This window comes from Tupaia chinensis, unplaced genomic scaffold (assembly GCF_000334495.1).
Source record: "Tupaia chinensis unplaced genomic scaffold, TupChi_1.0 Scaffold138988_1, whole genome shotgun sequence".
In the NCBI taxonomy this organism is placed as follows: domain Eukaryota; kingdom Metazoa; phylum Chordata; class Mammalia; order Scandentia; family Tupaiidae; genus Tupaia; species Tupaia belangeri.
The window spans coordinates 321,754-341,741 of record NW_006198878.1 but is presented as its reverse complement, the minus strand read 5'-3'; the positions used below and the strand labels follow the sequence as shown (position 1 = coordinate 341,741).

At 40.4% G+C, this 19,988-nt stretch overlaps 1 protein-coding gene across 1 annotated transcript in view; it reads right to left on the bottom strand.

The window, feature by feature from the left end:
* The window catches only part of SLC9A7 (solute carrier family 9 member A7), a gene marked incomplete at its 5' end in the record, with an annotated part of 119,007 nt that overhangs the window by 7,298 nt on the left and 91,721 nt on the right, over window positions 1-19,988 (bottom strand). Inside the window, 1 exon segment of the mRNA XM_027765626.1 lies at window positions 6,511-6,606. Within this exon segment, the coding sequence (XP_027621427.1) occupies window positions 6,511-6,606 (96 nt within the window).

The following is a 19,988-nucleotide window of genomic DNA, read 5'->3' as shown; positions in this document are numbered from 1 at the left end:
TCAAGCCAGTGGGTCTGGGACTCACATTTTTTTTTTCTTGAAAAGAGATTTTTGCTATAGGATGCTTGTGCTTGCCAGAGAGGGAGAGAGACAGAAACCAAGAAACCAGCCCCTGGGGGGGGATGGTCATGCCACAATCCCTTCTCCTCCATTCTCCTAGGATCTTGGGCATGCACACACATGCACCTGGCATGGTTTCAAGCTGCTGGGACTGGGACTCGAACCGCAATCGGTCATATGGGAGCCAAGTGACATAACCACACTCTTATCACAAAGTAGAAAAGAGCTAATGGAACCTATGGAATGTGCCTGAGGTTATCTTGCTGGTAGGAAGCAGTTAGGATTCATGCTATATCCAGACTGGTTTTATTCACCTAAAGGATGTGAAAAATCAGCCCTTCAGGAAAAGGACTGAATGGTACCTCATGCTAAGCAGTTTGAGGGGATTTCAAAAAGCTTGTGGAAATTTTTGAAATCCATGCAGTGTTTTTCATGATACATATTTTCCACGAACTTTCTGAAGAGCCCTTGTGGCCATAGCAAAACTGACATGGCTAAGCAAGGCTAGTGTTAACAAAGTTGCTGCCTCTTGACCAGATGGCAAGGAGAGTTTCACGAAGGCAGTGGAAATCAAACAGAATCTTTTGCCTCCAATGGGTTAACAAGCAATCTGGGAGAGGGCCCTACACCAGGACTATCAAGCAATGAATGGGACATCTTGAATGTTAAACACACAGTAGCAAAAAACACTCTAGGTAAACTGCTCTTTTCTCTCCTGTTTCCTATCCTTCAAAGCTCATCTGGAGTCCTCTGTCCCCGACTCCTCAGGGCCCGTGCCCGGGCTATAGGCAGTTCCTCTGGTCAGTGCCTGGATTCCCTATCCAGATGATAATCATCAAAGGGCAGAGGCCTTCTTCTCTTCTTGGTGCCCTACCTCAATGGTGCTCAGCTCACACTAGGTACTCAATGGATGCCCAGGAAATACACCAGGCTGGGGAGGATCCCTGGGTTAGTCCATCACTTGTCCCAAACCATGTCTGTGTGTGTGCTGGCAGCAAGCACATGCTTGTTTCCTGAACTGTTTCTCAGTGATGTCGACCTCCCCACACAGAGTCTACAATGTGACTCTGCTTAACCAATGCTCAAGTATTTTTATTTTAGAAAAGATTTTTAAAGAATTATTTATTTAATTGTATTTATTATTATTATTATTTAATTTTACCAGAGAGAGAAAGGGAAAGTGAGAAAGCAAGCCACCAGGTCTGGGATCCAAACTGTGGTTGACCATCTAGGAGTCCAGTGCCTTAACCACCATGTCACCTGCCAGTCTCAGCTCTGAAATTTTTAACAGGTAAGTGTGCAGCTTCTCTCACACTGCCTCAAATCCTTGCTGTAATGAGGCCAGAGGCAAATGTACCATGAAATAAAAACCCTGTAGTCAGGCAGACATTTAGAGCAAAGTTCTAAAACTCACTCCAAACTCAAACATTTCCTCTTCTTCATTAGTGTTGAGGAAGTCCTGAAACTCAATCTCCTCCACAATGTTTTTTTTTTTCTTTTTCCACAATAGTTTTCCTAACAACAAATGACATCATGTTCTCCATCTGAGCACCCAACTTCCAGGGAGTCTTCCTTTCCTGTTCTAGCATGGTCCAGTTCTCCTGTTCATACATGTGCTGAAGAATGTTTTTGTTCATCTCAATCAAAATATCTGCCAGAGCCCTTCACTTCCAATTTTCAGGGAGATGGTTCTGGCATATATTTTACTGCTTCAAGGTTGGAGCTTTAGATGGACAGAGGGAAACACAACGACTGCATGTGAAAATAATCCTGCAAATGGAGGAAACCCCATCACAGAGAGCACCCCAGATATGAGCTTGGTGTGACCTGCCCTGACTCCTTATAGAGAGAAGCAGGGGCAAAATTCACTGACAGGAGAAAACAAGACTGGACACTGATTCAATATATTTATGAAGGCTAGCAGTATCCAAGGCAAAGTCATTCAGAAACAAGGACACAGGAAAGCCAAGTGGAGAGTGTTTCTCAAATCAAAGGTTAGTAATGTTATATGCAGATGGGCAAACCTACCCACAGCCTGGCATTCTAGATGATAGGATCAACTCAGGTTTTGCTATGCTGAATGTGTACATAATTATATAAGTAGCTCTCCAGTGAAGCTGTTAGGAAAATGTAGTGAAATGACTCTGAAAACACCTGTAAGCAAGAGTGTTATGAGAATGTGTGCATTTTAAATAACCAGAGGCCATTCTCAGTAGTGGCAGGACACTGTTTTCTAGGCAGATATAAAATCTAAGTGGTTTATAGTTAGCGGAAATAAAGATGAACATCTTAGATATCTCCAAATAAATTTGGCAAAGTTCAATACCCTGTAGGTGATGGATAAGAACCACTCCACAGGTGTATCAAGCAGCTGTGAAAACTGCTCAGTCAGTCTGACTCTCAACTGGCACTAAACTCTACACTGAACTTCTCCACCTCTCTCACGTTTGGGTTCCTCAACTGATAATTTTGAAAAAAATCCTTTGCTCACTGTTGGTGGCAGGCCTTGCTGCGTCAGAGCTGAGACCCTGGACAGGACCTCAGCCCAAAGCAGCAGCTGCAGCAGTAGTATTGAGGGTGATTCTTGCTGGTAGCCCAAGTCCCCATCTTAGACTAGTTGTGGAGAGTCCACAGCCCCACATGATCCCTAGTAGCAAACCTTTAGTTTCTTAAACTGGTGAGGGAAGTTTATTGTTTATGCTGAGCTCAAGTTTGTCCAAATATCCCCAGTTGATTGTTTCGGTTTCTTTTGTGACAAAGAGAAAGAGATAGACAAACAGGCAGGAACTCCCCCAACAGGGTCCCTAAACTGTGATCCACCCCAGCCTCAGCTAGGCAGGATTATGGGTGTGCATGTGGCCACCCAGCATGCACTGGGAGACCTTGTGAATCAGACCAGGGAGCCTCTCACATGGCCTCAGCATCACAGAGTACTGAATCACTGCTGTGCCACTGCACTGGTCTAGATGTTTTTAATCCATGAGCAAAGAAATATTTGGTCATTGGAAAAGTCATGGCATATTCTTCTATGTTTTCCTATGCAAAAATGCTTCATGACTTTTCCAATAACGCAATATTAAGTTTTCAGTTAGATAAGGTTTTTATGAAGTTTTAATAGCGGGTTAGTTGTTTTACTATTACACAGACATGAAGTGACCCTTATTAAAACCTAATTAAGGCAGAAGAGGAGATTAGAGCTATAAGGCAAATAAAGATGTAAACCCAGTGAAACTTCAGACTGAAAGGTGTAATTGGCTGGAGCTTCCTCAGTAAGAGACATGACAATGCAGTCAGCGCTCTGTCTGGATGAGAAAATATGGCTAAGTGAAATGATAGCAACCCTAGACACACATCCACATTCTACAAGCCACACAGCATTCCCAACAGCACAGCTCTTCTTAAGTAAGCTAGGAGCAGGATGTTGGGGTTTGGGTCATGGTTTGTCCTCCAAAGTTTCATCTTTTGACATTTAGTCTTACTGGGTGGTGACTGGATGTCCCCCAGAAATAAAGGTAATTGGGATTTGACTGTATTGTAAAGGTGTGAAGTAAAAAATTCCTTCATGGTGTCCTAGGGTGGCATCCATGGGTGTGATAATGTCATTAGGGTGGGATCTCCATGACTGAGTTATGGCAGGACTATAAGCAGAGGGAATGAGAACATAGTGGAGAGAGAAAACCACATGGATACAGACTATGCTCTGCTGAAAGTTCTGTCTTCCACCATTTTGTGATGCCTTGGACTTTCCAGCCACCAGACTTGTGAGTTATTCAACTTCTATTTCTTTCTTTTCTTTTCTTTTCTTTTTCTTTTCTTTTCTTTTTTTTTTTTTTTTTTGAGAGAGATTTTTGCTACAGGGCGTGTGCGCTCGCCAGACAGACATAGAGAGACAGAGAGATAGAAAGCAGGAAATCACCCCCCGGGGGGATGGTCACGCCGCAATCCCTTCTCCTCCATTCTCCTCTCGGGATCTTGGGCACGTACGCACACATGCCCGGCGTGAGTTTAAGCCACCGGGTCCAGGACTCGAACCACGATCGACTATGTGGGAGTCCAGCGAAATAGCCATTACGCTAACTGCTGGTCTCTCAACTTCTATTTCTTTATCATTCACCCAGCCTCAGGTATTTCTGTTAGCAACACAAAAATGGACACAGGATGAGAAATTTTTATCTACTGGTCTATATCCTTCTGTCATAAAAGGCAACTAGCAGTACTGTTTAGGCTGATACATATATTAACTTAAGAAAATTGGTTGGCCAGTATAGTGGTAATATGTGATATTCTGCAAGGCTGACCCACATAAGAAGGTTGTCAGTTTGTATCTGGCTGAGCTTGGGAGTGGATTGTGGTGTGAAGACCCTGCTCAGGATGCTGTATTTCTCTCTCTGTCTCTGTCTCCCTTGTTCATGGAATAATAAATAAACTTTATAAAATACTTAACCACAGCATTAAAAATCACTTTACAAATGGGGAGCAGTCCTAGGGACAGGTGGCACACGAATTTCAGTATATATAATGGGAGGAATTGGGGATGCTGGAAGGCTCGACTATCTTCAAGAGAAGCAGGCATGAATGCTATTCTCAGTCATGTTTGGTGAAAAGCCAAAGAGGCAAACCCAGCAGCCCAGTTGGGTTTGCAGGTGTTAAGTCTGTCACTGCCCATCAGGCCTTTTCTTTTTTTCATTTTTTAATTGCCAGAGGGTACATACACTGGCCAGAATGAGAGAGAAAAAGAGAAATGAAGAAACCACCCCCCAATGGGGATGGTCACAATGCAATATATTCTCCATTTCTCGAACCTGTTGGGGTTTGGGACACATATGCACATGCATCTGGTGTGTTTTTGGAGCTGCTGGATCTGGGATTTGAACCATGGTCAGCCACATGGGATCCAATCCATAATTTCCAGGCTGTGGAGCTGGCCCACCCATCAGGTCTTTCAACAGTCACCTTCCTCTGAATGGACCAAGGAGAGGTGCCAAGGGCTTTGGAAGGCAGGTACCTAGAGCATACTCTCTGCTGGGCTCCCCTACCGAGTAACAGTAGAGGTTTAAGGACAATGGCAACCTGGCAGTTGCAATCCCCATTCTCAAAGGAAGAGAATGCCAGTTAAGGAGCTGCATCCCCCAGTCTTAGGTGCTCTGATGTGGCTTCCCTTCCTCTCTGCCTCAGCACTTCCTGCCTAGCTGCATGTCCACATCCTTTTCTCCTCTATCACCTGAATGTGTACCACCTTTCCTAACCCCCATTAGAACTTACCTACTTAGGGCCCTTCTCACTCAGACCTGGGCTTCTCATCCTGCCTTTGCACCATTACAGATCAAATAAACTACAGGTTATTTGATAATTATTTGGAGACCTATATTAGGCTCTCAGTACTGCTGATTACTAACCACAGGACTGTGAATGCTACATATCATCACTGAGATGTACTTTCCTCATTGATCACACTGTATACCTGCTTACACAGGATGAGCAAGAGCATGAAATTAGCCTTTGTGAGCTGAAAACCTGTGCACAAATACCTGATGTTATCTTCTCCCAGGGCATAATGATTATGGAAATAACATAATAAAGATGGTGGAGGAGAGATAGGGAAGAAGAGGGTCTTTGACCTATTCTCTAATTCTGCTTTGTGGGTAGCTGCTTGCTCTCTCCACCTCCCTGCCCTGCGATCCACATCAGGAGTTCAAGCCCTAAATATAGGGATCAGCTCTAAATCAAAGATGTCCACCACTGTGCTTTCTTTTCATGTTGTGCTAGGATTATTTCTAGAACATGAAAATTAAAAGAAAGAACCTAACCACACCAACATAAAATACTTACAAAAGGAATCCTTGTGCCTGAGAAGTGTAGTTTATGGTGAATCTTTTAAAAAATCATTTATTTATTGTAATTATTATTATTATTTAAATTTTGCTATAGGGTAATGTGCTTATCAGAGAGAGAGAGAGAGCGAGAAAGGGACAATGAGAAATAAAGCCACCTGGTCCAGGACGCAAACCATGGTGGGCCATGTGGGAGTCTAGCACCTTAACCACCATGCCACCTGCTGGACCCTACAGTATATATCTTTACATTTCTCAACATTTAATTTTCATAGCCTGCTCATAGTCTTAGGCCCATTTTACAGATTAGAGAACCGAGACACAGAACACTTAAATGGCCTGTCAGGGCTTGGATTTCTATCTAGATATTCTGATTCCAAATCCAGCATTCTTTCTACACCACAGCTACTGATGTTGGGGAGTCCCATAACCTCGATAAAAGGTTTCTCTGTTACTGTACAAAACACATAAACATACATGAATTGGTCGATTTCTTATTGTCCGATTAGAGAAGAAAATGTGTGGGTTTGGAGGCATGAGTAAGATGGGTTTCTTCTACTGAGGTAAGCAACCACCCTGGCTCAGTAAGCAGGAAGAAATCCCAGTATATTGTACTTACATCATACACCTGGGGACTGGTCAGACATCGAGCTAGCAAGCCACACCAGGCAGGGAGAGTTGTGGTTAGTGGGGGGCCACTGTGTGTGAGGATGGGCTGTAACTTTTAAAAAGTGAATTAAGGAGAAATGACTGCAAAAACAAACTCCCCCCAACCCACAAAATGTGCTTAAAAATCTCAGAATAAATAGTTCAACATTCTCCCTACAGAGAGTCTCTTTTCCCATTTACCAGTACAACACAGTATAATTTGCCACATTTCAAATCAAAGATTAAGCTATGTTCCATCGACCTTAAATGGTAACCATTAACTTTCAGGTTGGTGATGCCCAATTTTCTTAAGTTTTTTCTTTTTTTCATAGGGTGCATGTGCCTGCTAGAAAGAGGCAGAGACAGTGAGAAGGGAAATGAGAAATCACTCCCCAGAGGGATGGCCGCACTGCAATCCCTTCTCCTTCATTCTCCTGAGATTTTGGGTGTGCTTGCACATGTACCAGCATGATTTTCAAGCTGCCAGGTCCAAGACTCAAACCTTAGTCAGCCATGTGGGAGTCCAGTGGCTGTAACCACTGTACCACCTGCTGGGCTCCCCCCAATTTTTTTCTTTGTATCTTTATGACGCCTCACTTTTCAGTTTAAAAGAATATTTGATTAATGCTCTTCTTTGTTTTGTTGAGTTTTGATTGCCATCAACATTTCAGCTTTGTTTCCTTTAAAGAATTATTTTATTTAACTTTATTTATTTTAATTTGAGCAGAGAAGGACAGAGCTAGAGAGAGATAGGGAGAAAGTGAGAAAGCAAGCTGTCAGGTGCAGGACTCAAAACACAGTCGGCCATTTGGGAGTCCAGTGCCCCTAAATACCACGCCACCTGCTGGCCCCTCAGTTCTTTTTTACTATTACTATTGCTAGAGACTGCCTGTGCTCACCAGAAAGAGACAGGGAGAGAGAAAGGAAGAGGGAAAGGGAGAGGGAGAAAGCACTCCCAATTGGGTGTGGTCATGCCACAATCTCTTCTCCTCTATTTCTCTATCCCGTCAGGATTTGGGGCATGCACACACATACATCCAATGTTTTTTAAGCCACTGGAGCTGGAATTTGAACCACACCTGGCCATGTGGGATTCAGTCCCCTTAACCTGATGCAGGCTACAGGGCTGACCCAGCATTCTAGTTTTTGACACACAACCAGCTCATGTCTTGGAAATAGGAAACAGTGTGGCTGGCGTGGGGCATTGTAGCCCCTGTGCCACCCCTATCCTTGTTTTCTGTAAGGATTCTTGTTACAGCATTCTGACCAGAGGGTACACAGTGGAAGTGTTCAAGTTGGATAGGACCTTAGATGTCAGTTGGGACTCTTACACAGGAGGAAACTGAGGCCTAGCAAAGTGAAATTATTTCAGTAAGGTTACATGAACTGTAAATCTCCCAATTTCCCATACAGGACTATTCTTCACTCCTGCTATTCACTCAGATCCCTCTCCAACACAGGGATTGTTAACCTTGACATTTTTGACATTTAGGGCCTGATCATTCTTTATCACTAGGAAACATACTGTGCAAGGTGGGGAGCAGAACAACATCCCTGGCCTCTTCTCAATGGATACTAATAGCACCTTCTTCTTGTTCCCAAGTTGTGACACTAAAAGATTACTCCAAAAATTTGCCAAATGTCCCCAAAGAAGCCTACTTACCCTCAGTTGAGACCACTGCTCTAATACAAAGGTCACCTAGTATGTAGTAAGCTTGAACTTTGCCAATTGGCGAATATCTTATTGCCAAATGCACAGCCCTATGCTGGAAGCCATGAAGAACCAGTCACATTATGATAGAGCTGGGACTATTTCTAAGACTTACAGCCTAAGTGATGCGGGGGTCTTAGGAGGCCACCTTGGATACAGGAGTGGCCGAGAGCTCTTTAAAAAAGGCAAAAAGATGACACGGCCATCTGTGCCTAAAAGAGTGACTACTCAGACCACCACTTCCTGTCTTTCATTAAAAGAGAAGAAGTTTTCTCTATAGGAGAGGAATGGGGTGCACTGTTAGTTGTCAATTATTGCTCAACAAAGGGCTTGGCCGGATCTCCTTATAAACAGAGCAAGCTCCCCTCTTGACTATCCTATATTCACTGGGAGTGGTGCAGACCAGACCAAGTTTAGTGTGTTTCTTTGTGTTTAGGGCTCAGAAGATGAGGGTGGCTCAGAGCAGTGCAATAATGAATATGTGAGAGGCAAGGGTAAATCTAGAGGCTGGCTTTCAGTTCTCTGTTTCAGGAACTTCAAAGACAGGCTCCCTCTTCCCAAACCCTCTCCCAAATTCTCACACACACACACACACACACACACACACACACACACACACACACAGTTGAAAGTACAAAAAATGAAACATCAAGTTTCTCTTTCCTACCTTATTGTTCTAGTAATTACCATTTCAACTTTATATAATTGACTTTTTTTTCTTCCTATTTCTGGATGTATAAACTATAGTCACCTTTTAATTTCCTCCTATGAATGGTGGCAAATTTAACACTAGTAAAATTTCAGGAACCAGCAGTTAGTGTAATGGCTATGTTGCTGAACTCCCATGTAGCCGACCGTGGTCCGAGATCCGGACCCGCTGACTTAAACTCACGCCAGGCACATGTGCGTGATGTGCGTGCGTGCCCAAGATCCCAAGAGGAGAATGGAGGAGAAGGGATTGCAGCATGGTCATCCCCCCCGGGGGATGATTTCTCACTTTCTGTCTTTCTCTGTCTTTCTGGCGAGCGCATGTGCCCTATAGCAAAATCCTCTCCTTAAAAGAAAAGAAAAAAAGAAAAATTAGTAAAATTTGTTTAGGCTTTATCTACAGATTGAGTCTCTGTGTTTAAAAACCAGTAAGTGGCATTTGTAATAAAGTCATTTTATGAGTTAGAACCAAGCAGAATGGTTGGAGCAATTAAAAAGGAAATGCAATATAATCTCATTTCAACTCTGTCAATTAGAAGAGATCCCTTGATGGTCTTGCTAAACAAAGGATCTTTTAAGTTCTATGTGTATGTGTGTGTGTGTGTGTGTGTGTGTATATATACACACATGTATATATATATACACACATGTATATATATATATATATATACACACACATATATGTATATATATTTATAAATATTTTTTCTTCTTTTTTATTTTGTTTTATACATTCAATCACATGTTATTTAGCTTGCAAAATGAATACTCCAACATGCGAACATTTCTCACCAGTACAGTTAACAATACCATTAATTTATCTTCAATATATAATAACCCATTTCTTTGTCCCATAAATGACTTCCCTCTCTATTTTTCTACTTAATGTCCTTCCTCAGACTCTACTCCTTCACCCACCCTCTTCCCACACTGTGTCTGGTATTCACAACCATTTACTATGTTTCTATAACCTTTAGTCATTCAGTTTTCGCCAGAGTGCAGTATGTATTAAGTGGAGACATACAATGTCTCTCCTTCATAGCCTGGCTTGCTTCACTCAGCAGTCAATCTTCCATATTCATCCACTATTTGTCAAAAGCCAGGGTCTTGTGTGTTTTTTGTTTGTTTGTTTGTTTTTTAATGGCTGAGTAGTATTTCATAGAGTATATGCCACACTTTTCCAATCCATTCATCTGTTCATAGGCATATGAGTTGGTTCCATGTCTTGTGAATAATGCTGCAATAAACATGGATGTGCAAGCACTTTTCTGACAGGATTATTCTGTCCTTTGGGTAGATACCAAGGAGTGGGACTGCTGGATCATATGGTAGTTCTATTTGTATAACTTTGAGGAATCTCCATATTGCTCTTCACAGTGGCTGGATCAATTTACATTCTCACCAGCAGTATAGCAGTTACCTTTTCACTACACTCCCGCCAGCAGTTATCAATTATTGCTTTTTTAAAACTTAGTCATTCTGACTGGGGTTAGGTGGTATCTCATTGTGGTTCTGATTTTCATCTCCCTTATAATGAGGAATGTTGACCATTTTTTCATATGCCTTTTGTCTATTCGTACATCTTCCTTAGAGAGTTTTTTTTTTTTTTTTCAACTAATTCTCCCATCTTTTAATTGGGTTAATCATCTTTTTTCAGGAAAGATGCTTGAGTTCCCTGTGTATTTTGGTTATCAGTCCCTCATCTGAAACATAGTTCACAAAAATATTTTCCCATTCTAAGGGCTGTCAATTCATACTAATTACTGTTTTGCCCTGCAGAAACTTCTTAATCTGATGTAATATCACTTGTCTATTTTTTGGATTACTGACTGTGCATGGGGGTCTTATTTAAGAAGTATTTGCCTACTCAAATGTCTCCCAGAGTTTCCCCAGTGTTTTCCAGCAGCAGTTTTATAGTTTGAGGTCTGAGATATAGTTCTTTCATCCACTATGAGTTGATTTTGTCAATGATGAGAGGTAGAGGTTCAGATTCATCTTTCTGCAGGTGGATATCTAGTTTTTCCACCACCATTTGCTAAAGAGGTTTTCCTTTTCCTACTAGATTGACTAGTACTCTTTGTCAAAGATGAGTTGGCTGTATGTTTGGGAGTTTATTTCTGGGGACTCTATTCTGTTCCATTTGTCCACCTGTCTGTTTCTGTACCAATACCATGCTGTTTTGATTACCACAACTTTGTAGTATACTTTTGGGTTAGGGACTGAGATGCCACCCACTCCACTCCTCTTGTGCAGGACTGCTTTGGCAATATGAGGTCTTTTATGATTCTAGACAAATTCTATGATTGTGCTTTCTAGATCTGTGAAGAATGTCTCTGGCACTTTGATTGGGACTGCGCTCAATATGCAGATTAACTTGCTTAGAGTTGCAATTTTGGTTATATTGATTCTTCCAATCCAGGAATATGGAATGTCCTTCCACTTTTTTGTGTCATTTTCAATTTCTTTTTTTAGCATCTCGTAGTTTTCTTTGTGGAGATCTTTAACTTCTTTGGTTAGATTTATTTCTAGGTATCTTATACTGTTTGTGGCTATGGTAAATGGAGTTACTTTTTTCAGTTCTATCTCAGTCTGCCTGCTGTTTGTATATAGAAATGCTATAGATTTCTGTATGTTGATTTTGTATCCTGCAACTTTACTGTACTCATGTATTACTTCCAGGAATTTTTTCATGGATATCATTGGGTCTTCTATGTATACCATCATGTCATCTGTGAATAGAGATAGTTTTACCTCTTCTTTTCCTAATTGAATGAATTTTATTTTATTCTCTTTTCTGATTGTGTTGGTGAGGACTTCCAGTACTATATTGAAAAGGAATGGAGAAAGTGGGCATCCTTGTCTTGTATCAGTTTTTAGTGGAAAATGTTTTGGCTTTTCTCCATTCAGGATGATGTTAGCTATGGATTTTTCATGGATAGCTTTTATTTTGTTGAGAAAGACCCTTCTATGATGATTTTGATGAGAGTCTTGATCAGGAAGGGGTGTTTTATCAAATGCTTTTTCTGCATCAACTAATATGATCATATGGTTTTTCTCTTTCTTTCTGTTAATATGGTGTATTACACTGATGGTTTTACGTATGTTGAACCAACCTTGCATCCCTGTGATAAAGTCTATCTGGTTGTGATGTACAATCGTTTTTATATGTTGTTGGATACCATTTGCTAGTATCTTGCTGAAAATTTTTGTGTCTATATTCATCAGATATATTGGTCTATAGTTTTCTTTCCTTGTCCTGTCCTTATCTGTTTTAAGGATAAGGGTGACGGAGGGTTCACAGAATAAATTTGGGAGAGTTTCACCCCTTCGGATCTTAAGAAGTAACTAGAGCAGAATGGAGGTTAACTCTTCATTAAAAATTTTGTAGAATTCAGAGGTGATACCATCAGGACCAGGACTTTGTTGGGAGTTTGTTTATTTTCTGTAGAGTTCGTTTATTTTCTATTTCATTTCTTTCTGCTCAGATCTTTATTATTTCCTTTCTCCCAGTTTTTTTTTGTTTGTTTTGTTTTGTTTTTTGATTTTTCTTGTTGTTGTTATTGCCTTTCCAATTCTCTGAGGCATGATGTTAGGTGATCCATTTACCATCTTTTCGTCTTCTTTTTATGTGCACTAATTCTTATGAACTTCCCTCTTATGACTGCTTTTGCAGTGTCTCAAAGATTATGGAAACTCGTGTCCTCATTGTCATTGGCTTCCATGAATCTTCTGATTTGTCTTTATTTCTTCAGTAGTTGTGAAGTCATTCAGGAGTAGGTTATTTAGTTCCACATATTTGTGTGTTTTTGAGGATTTCTGTTGAAATTAAACTGAAGTTTAATTCCATCATGGTCGGAGAAGATGCTGGATATAGTTTCTATGCCTTTGAATCTGTAGAGGCTTGCTTTGTGCCCTATGACGTGGTCAATCTTTGAAAAGATTCCATGTGGGGGGGTGAGAAAAGAGTATTTTGTGGTTTTGGGATGAAAAATTCAATAGATGTCTGTTATGTCCATTTGATCCTTTATCTCTTTATTTTTTGTCTAGATTATCTGTCCAGAGGGGATAGTACAGTGTTGAGGTCTCCAATAATTAGTGCATTGCAGTCTATCTCCCCTTTTAGATCTAACAGTTTTTCCTTCACATTATTTGGGTGCTCCTGAGTAGGGTGCATAGATATTTATAAGTGTTATATCTTCTTGAGTGATTGACCCTTTTACTACAATACAGTGCCCTTCTTTGTCTCTTTGAACAGTTTTTGTTGTAAAGCCTATTTTGTCAGAAATTAGTATCGCAAACTCCAGTTCATTTTTGGTTCCCATTTGCATGGAATACTTTTTTCCCAGCCCTTCTCTTTTAGTCTATTTGTCTTTATCCATGAGATGTGTTTCTTGTAGGTGACAGATACACGGTTTCTGTTTTTTAATCCATTCAGCCAGTCTGTGTCTCGTAATTAGAGAATTTAATCCATTAACATTCAATGTTATTATCGATATTTCCAGACCTGTCCCTACCTTTAAGATGGCCATTGTCTTGGTTGTTTTTTATTCCCTTATTTATGGCTGTTCATTCTTTAGTTTTCCTGGAACAGGACTATCTTCAGAGTTTCTTGAAGAGCTGGTCTGGTATTGTTAACAATTCTTTCAGGTTTCGTCTGTCAGAGAAGATTCTAATCTTTTTCTCCTATATGAAAGATAATCTTGCTGGATATAATAATCTTGGATGAAATTGTTTCTCTCTTAACACTTTTAATAGGTCTTCCCATTCTTTCCTTGCTTGCATTGTTTCCATGGAAAGGTCCGGTTTTAGTATCTTACCAGTTTTAGTATCTTGTCTTTATTTGTGGTCTTGGCCAGTCTGGCTAAGATGTGCCTTGGATAAGATTTTCTTGGAGGAACCAACAGTTAGTGTAATGGCTATGTCGCTGGACTCCCACGTAGTCGACCACAGTTCACGTCCCGGGCCCAGTGGCTTAAAACTCACGCCGGGCACATGCGTGTGCATGCCCAAGATCCCAAGAGGAGAACGGAGGAGAAGGGATTGCGGCTTGATCATCCCCCCTGGGGGGTGATTTTTCGCTTTCTGTCTCTATGTCTCTCTCTGTCTGTCTGGCGAGCACACGCGCCCTATAGCGAAAAAAAAAAAAAAAGATTTTCTTGGGTTGGTTCTATTTGGGGTTGTTTGTGTTTCTTGGGTCTGGATGTGTGAGTGCTTCTCTAGACTTGTGAAGTTATCTTCCAGGATTTCACAGAATAGATTTTCCACATCCTTATTAGTTTCTTCACCTTCTGGGATACAAATTTTTCAGATATTTGGACGTTTAATGGAATCCAGTGTTTCTTGTATATTATCCTCATTTTTGTTGTTATTGTTGTTATTTCCTCTATCTTTTTGGTGCTTTTTTCTAGGTCAGAGGTTTTATCTTCTACATTGGAGATTCAATCTTCAGCATGGTCTAATCAGCTTTTAATACTTTAGACAGAGTTTTTGATTTCCTGTATTACAGACTTCGTCTCTAATAATTCCATCTGATTCTTTCTTAAGGTGTCTATTTCTTCTTTCATATTGTGCAAGAACTTCCTAATCTCCTGTAGTCCATTGTCTCTTTTCTGTTACTACTCATAGAGTTTTGTCACCATGAATGTTCTCAGTTCTTTCTCTCACATTTTGGTAACTTCTTCTGTTTTTACAAGAGATGGAGGGGTGCTATTTGTGTTCTTTTGATGGAGACATATTTCCTGGTTTATTCAGACCTGAGTCTCTTCTTCTACTTCTAGCCACTGGGAGATATATTTACTTTTGGATACCTTTTTAGAGAATGTTTCTTCAACTGGGAACAAATGTGTTTCCCTTTTGCTGTGGACTGATGTGTGCCAAAGTCTCTCTTCTGCTGTGTTTAGCAATGTGCTCTCCAGAGGACGAGTCTTCTATTCAGGTGTGTGAAGAGCAGTTTCTCTTTTCTCACTGGTGGTTCAGGAAAAGGGAGTATCCCAGGGTGCCTCACAATACTAGGGTATTTTAAAACTGTGATTCTAGACCTGTCTGGTTTCTCTGGGTGGGTGGAAGATGAGGAAAAGATAACAGTATAAGATGGAAGAAAAGACAGTATGAACGAGAATAAAGAAAATGTGCATGCCATGCACCAGTATGGCGAGCAATTTTGCCAGGGGACTAGAGATGGAACTGGGCTCTGGAGAGCTGGGGGCTGTCCTGTGGGAATAAGAAGAAGTAGGAAATTAACAAAAGAAAGAAGAGGAGGAAAAAAAAAAAAACAGCCTACCTTTCTGATGGGGGGGGCATCTCTGGGGTTGAGGGAACTGGGTTGGCACCAGAGCTAGAGCTAGAGCTGGGGCCAGTGACTGGCCCTGACCTCAGTGTTCCTTGCAGACCAGGGGATTCGAGGTGGAACTGGTTTCTGCTGGAGAGCTGGGGGGCTGTCCTGTGGGATATTATATATATATATATATGAGAGAGAGAGAGAGAGAGACAGAAAGTGAGAAACCACCCCCCAGGGGCATGGCCATGCCACAATGCCTTCTCCTTCATTCTCCTCTCAGGATTTTGGGCATGAACACCTATGTGCTCAGTGTGGGTTTTAAGCTGCCGTGTCCAGGGCTTGAACCACAGTCAACTAGGTGGGAGTCCTGTGACATAACTATTATGCCATTTGCTGGTCCCTCACCTATATTCTAACATCCAATTTTGTTGATGAGAAGTTTGATTCTCGCCTTTCTGAGGTTGGCTGTTTTTCTCTTTGTAATCCTTAAAGATTCTGTCTTTATCTTCTGTAGTTAAGGAATGTCCCTAGAATGTGTTCATTCATCCTTCCCACACTTGGTGGACCCTTGCACCCTCCAGGTAAGTGTCTTTCCTTACCTAAGCGAATTTTTCTTCCATTATTTCTTCAGTATTTCTTTCCCTCCATAGCTTCTATTTCCTCCTTTCAGATCCTGTTAAGTGGTTTTGAACCATTTGGACCTCTACATCTTGAAATTTTCTTTTACACATCATTGACTTTTTGCTTTAGTTCTTGGACTTTTTTTCCTCAACTTTACCTTCCAGATCTTCACCATAGTCTTCACCATGATCAATTTGTTAAACTATTCATTACCTTTGTTGTTATCTTCAGAAACTTAAATTTCCAAGAATTTCTTTTTGTTTGATTTATTTCTTTTTCTAGTAGTCAACTCTTGTATCATGGCTGGAAAAGCCTCCAAATTCTCTCTAAAGATTCTATGAGAAAAATTAAAAAGTAAATATTTGGTACTGTTTAATTACTTTGGGATCCCTCAACCTCAGGTCTTTACTTATTTTCTCAGCTCATAAGGCAGGTTGGGAACGCCTACCATGGCCAAAGAAGGGGAAGGTTATTCTGGAGAGAAAAATCTTTGGGGATCCTCAAGATCTGTTTCTCTATCAAGCTCTCCCCATGCAGTATCAACCAAGGCCTGACAAAAAATTAACAGCTATTAGTTGATCTGTTGACACAGGAAGTACCTGGTACAGCTGTTCCTAACACTGTTCTATAATAAATCACCTAGACAAACTAGCTGGAGACTCACTTCACTTGAGTGAGTCAGAAAACTGCAGTTTTCTCTACTATAATTCCCTCCAACTTTTGTCCTCCAAGTAGTCAAAAATACCTCTTTTGTGATTTCAATGGGGCCTGAGCAAAGAGGTATCTGTGGACAATGAGCTTCTCATCTAAAACTGGAAGCCTGACTATTCCATTTTAAGGCTGATTCAGGGAAGGAGATCCCACACTTCCTCCTGCTTGTGGGGGTCAGTCCTATGGAACAGGAGTCTTCTTTTTTAGGCAGGGTTTGACTGTTGAAATCCTCCTGCCTCAGCCTCCCTGAGTCACTAGGATTACAGTAACATGCTACTTTGATTGGCCTTTAAGTTGGACCAGGGATCAAAACCAAACCTCCCAAGTGGTCCCAGCCTTCAGAGCACAACTATCTTCTGATGCAGACAAAGCTCATGTTTTCTTGTTAGATCATCTGTGGATATACAGGATGAATTGGGGACACATTCCTTATCTAATTCTTTAGCCCAGTTTCAAATCACTTTCATTCCTTATTGTATTAAGGTAATCTGAAATTCCTGATGCCCCTAGCCTAGCCACTCACTCGATCTAAGCTTAAATCACTTTCTGAAAGATGATGACTTCATCCTCCCCAAGTTTGTTTTTCTTGTGTTCTCCTATTAACTAAAAAGTGGAAATCCCATAGCCAGTAAAAATTTAGATTCACATGGGACTTCAGAAATCACTACTGTTCCTCTCCAAAGAATACATTCCTTATCACGTTAGCATCTTGTCACTCTCCCATAGACTCTCTTCTGTTTTCTCTACATCTTTTCCAAGTCTATTGAGCAACATGCATTCTGGGTTAAAATATAAGGGGGTCTTCAAAAAGTTCATGGAAAATGTGTGTTATTAAAAATCTAGTCAGATTCCCAAACTTTCTTTGCACCAAAATAAATTTGTCCTTTAATATCACTATTCCAGGGACTTTTTGAAGTCTTCTCATGTAGAAAAAGTTCATGTGGCTTAAAAAAAATCCTTTAGGGTCCTATTTGACTTAATAGCAAACAAGGTAATTTGAACTAACCTTTTCACTGAGAACAACTAGAAAAGCTGGCCAAAACAAGACAAGACAAAAATCTTCTGATTAATGGCTTGAGAGTGCTACCAAGGTAGTGAAGAAGGCCAAGATCTGGAATGAGGAAATCCAATAGGTGAGCCCCCATTTGGTGGAGCCCATTTTTCCTCAAAGCACATGAAAAACTGAGCAAAGCATCTGTCAGACTCATGAAGACTGTGTGAATCTGACAAAAACTGGAGTCTGTGGCCTACTGAGGAAAAAGATGTAATCACCCCAGAATCTAGGATGGAACTCTAGCAAAAAGGGCAAAGAGAAAACAGACTAACCCTTATAGAAGCTAAAGCCCAGTTTCAAATCACTTTCATTCCTTATTGTATTAAGGTAATCTGAAATTCCTGATGCCCCTAGCCTAGCCACTCACTCGATCTAAGCTTAAATCACTTTCTGAAAGATGATGACTTCATCCTCCCTGAAAGCATCTCAAATTATCTCTAGATTATTTTATTGCACATGACTGTTACTCAGTTAAAAGAAAAGGCTAGATGCTCAGGAGATAAACAATAAAGTTTCTAGGAAACTGTCTTCATGACTTTAAGGTAAGCAAAGATTTATGAAATGGGACACACACACACAAAAATACTAACTAGAATGAAAAAGATCAACAAATTAGGTTAAGATCTCTCTTTTTTTAAGGTTTTGCCATGGGACCTGTGTGCTCACCAGAGAAGCAGAGAGAGATAGAGAGGAAAGTGAGAAATTACCCTCCCTGCGGGAGGGACACACCACAATTCCTTCTCTTTCATTCTCCTCCTGAGACTTCGGGCACACAGGCGCATATGCCCTACATGAGTCTCAAACTGCTGTATCTGGAACTTGAACTGTGGCTGGCCATGTGGGAGTCTAGCACCTTAACTACTATGCCACCTGCTGGCCCCCTGGATTAAGACTTCTTATTCATTAAAAGATTCTATCTAAAAAGTGAAAAGGCAAGTTACCAAGTGAGAGAAGATATGTATATGACATATAATCAGCCAAAGACTCATATCTAGACTACAGAAAGAACTCTTACAAACCAGTAACAAAGAGGCAGACAACCCAACGGGAAAATGAGCAAAAGACTTAATAGGCATTACATAAATTAACAGACCAAATGGCCAGGTAATATACGAAAAGGTACTTAACTCTATCAGTCATCAGAGAAATGCAAATTAAAGTCACATTGAAATATTAGGTCATTGGGAAAGTTATGACATATTTTTCTATGCAAAAATGTGTTATGACTTTCCTGATAACTCAACCACTACAAGCCCATCATAATAGCTAAAAATAAAAGGATAGACAACACTAACTGGTGATGATGTAGAACAACTGGAACTCTCAGACATTAGAGTTAAGTGTATAACGTAGTACAATCATTTTAGAAAAATACTTGGCATTATCTTCTAAAGTTGAACTACACATGTCCTATGACTCAGCAATTTCACTCTGGGTTACATTCTCAACCAAAAATATATTTATGTGTACACCAAAAGACATGCACATGCACATTCATATAGAGCAGTGTTTTTCATAGTAGCTATGAATCAGAAACAACCCACATGTTAATCAACAATAGAACACTAAATTGTAATACATTCATACAATGAAATACTATGCATCAATAAGAACAAATGAACTAGACCTATGCATAAAACATGGATGAACCATTCAAATAACAAAGTCAAATAAACAAGAAGCTGAAAAAAATATATACACACAAACAATATAAACACATTTATATAAAGTTAAAAAACAGGTAAAGCCATTAAGTGTTAGAAGTCAGGAGAGTGGTTACATCTGGGGAGAAGGGTAGTAATTGGGTTATAGTATGAGGAAAGTTGGTAATTCTGTGTTTCTTGACTAGTTTGGTGTTCAGTGAGTGCATTTTGTGACAATTTACTAAGCACTTATGATTTGTGTACTTTTAGGTATATGATATACTTCAATAAACATTTACCATTTTCAGTCTCCAAATACCATATATAACAAGCCAACTGCCCATTTGATCACTATGTCAATTTAAGAAACCATGAAAGTTTAACTTTGTTTTTAATTCTTAACTGGGACAAAGTGAGTCTATTGGGTTGTCAGAAAAGTCATGATACATATTTTTTTCTTTTTTATATGCAAAAATGCATCATGACTTTCCCAACAACAACCCAATACTAGAACAGGGTCTGCCCTGCATGTGGCTCAGTTATGCCAATCTCATATCATACAAGATTAGACCTGATGAGTTCGGCCATTAGGAATTGTCTTCCCACATGGATTAACTGCCCAAGCTTCACTTGCCTTACTTACCACAGCATGATTTACTGTGTAATTTTAACTAATTAATCTGCAAAGGTATAGTTCCCTTGGACACAAAGCTCTCAAGAGCCA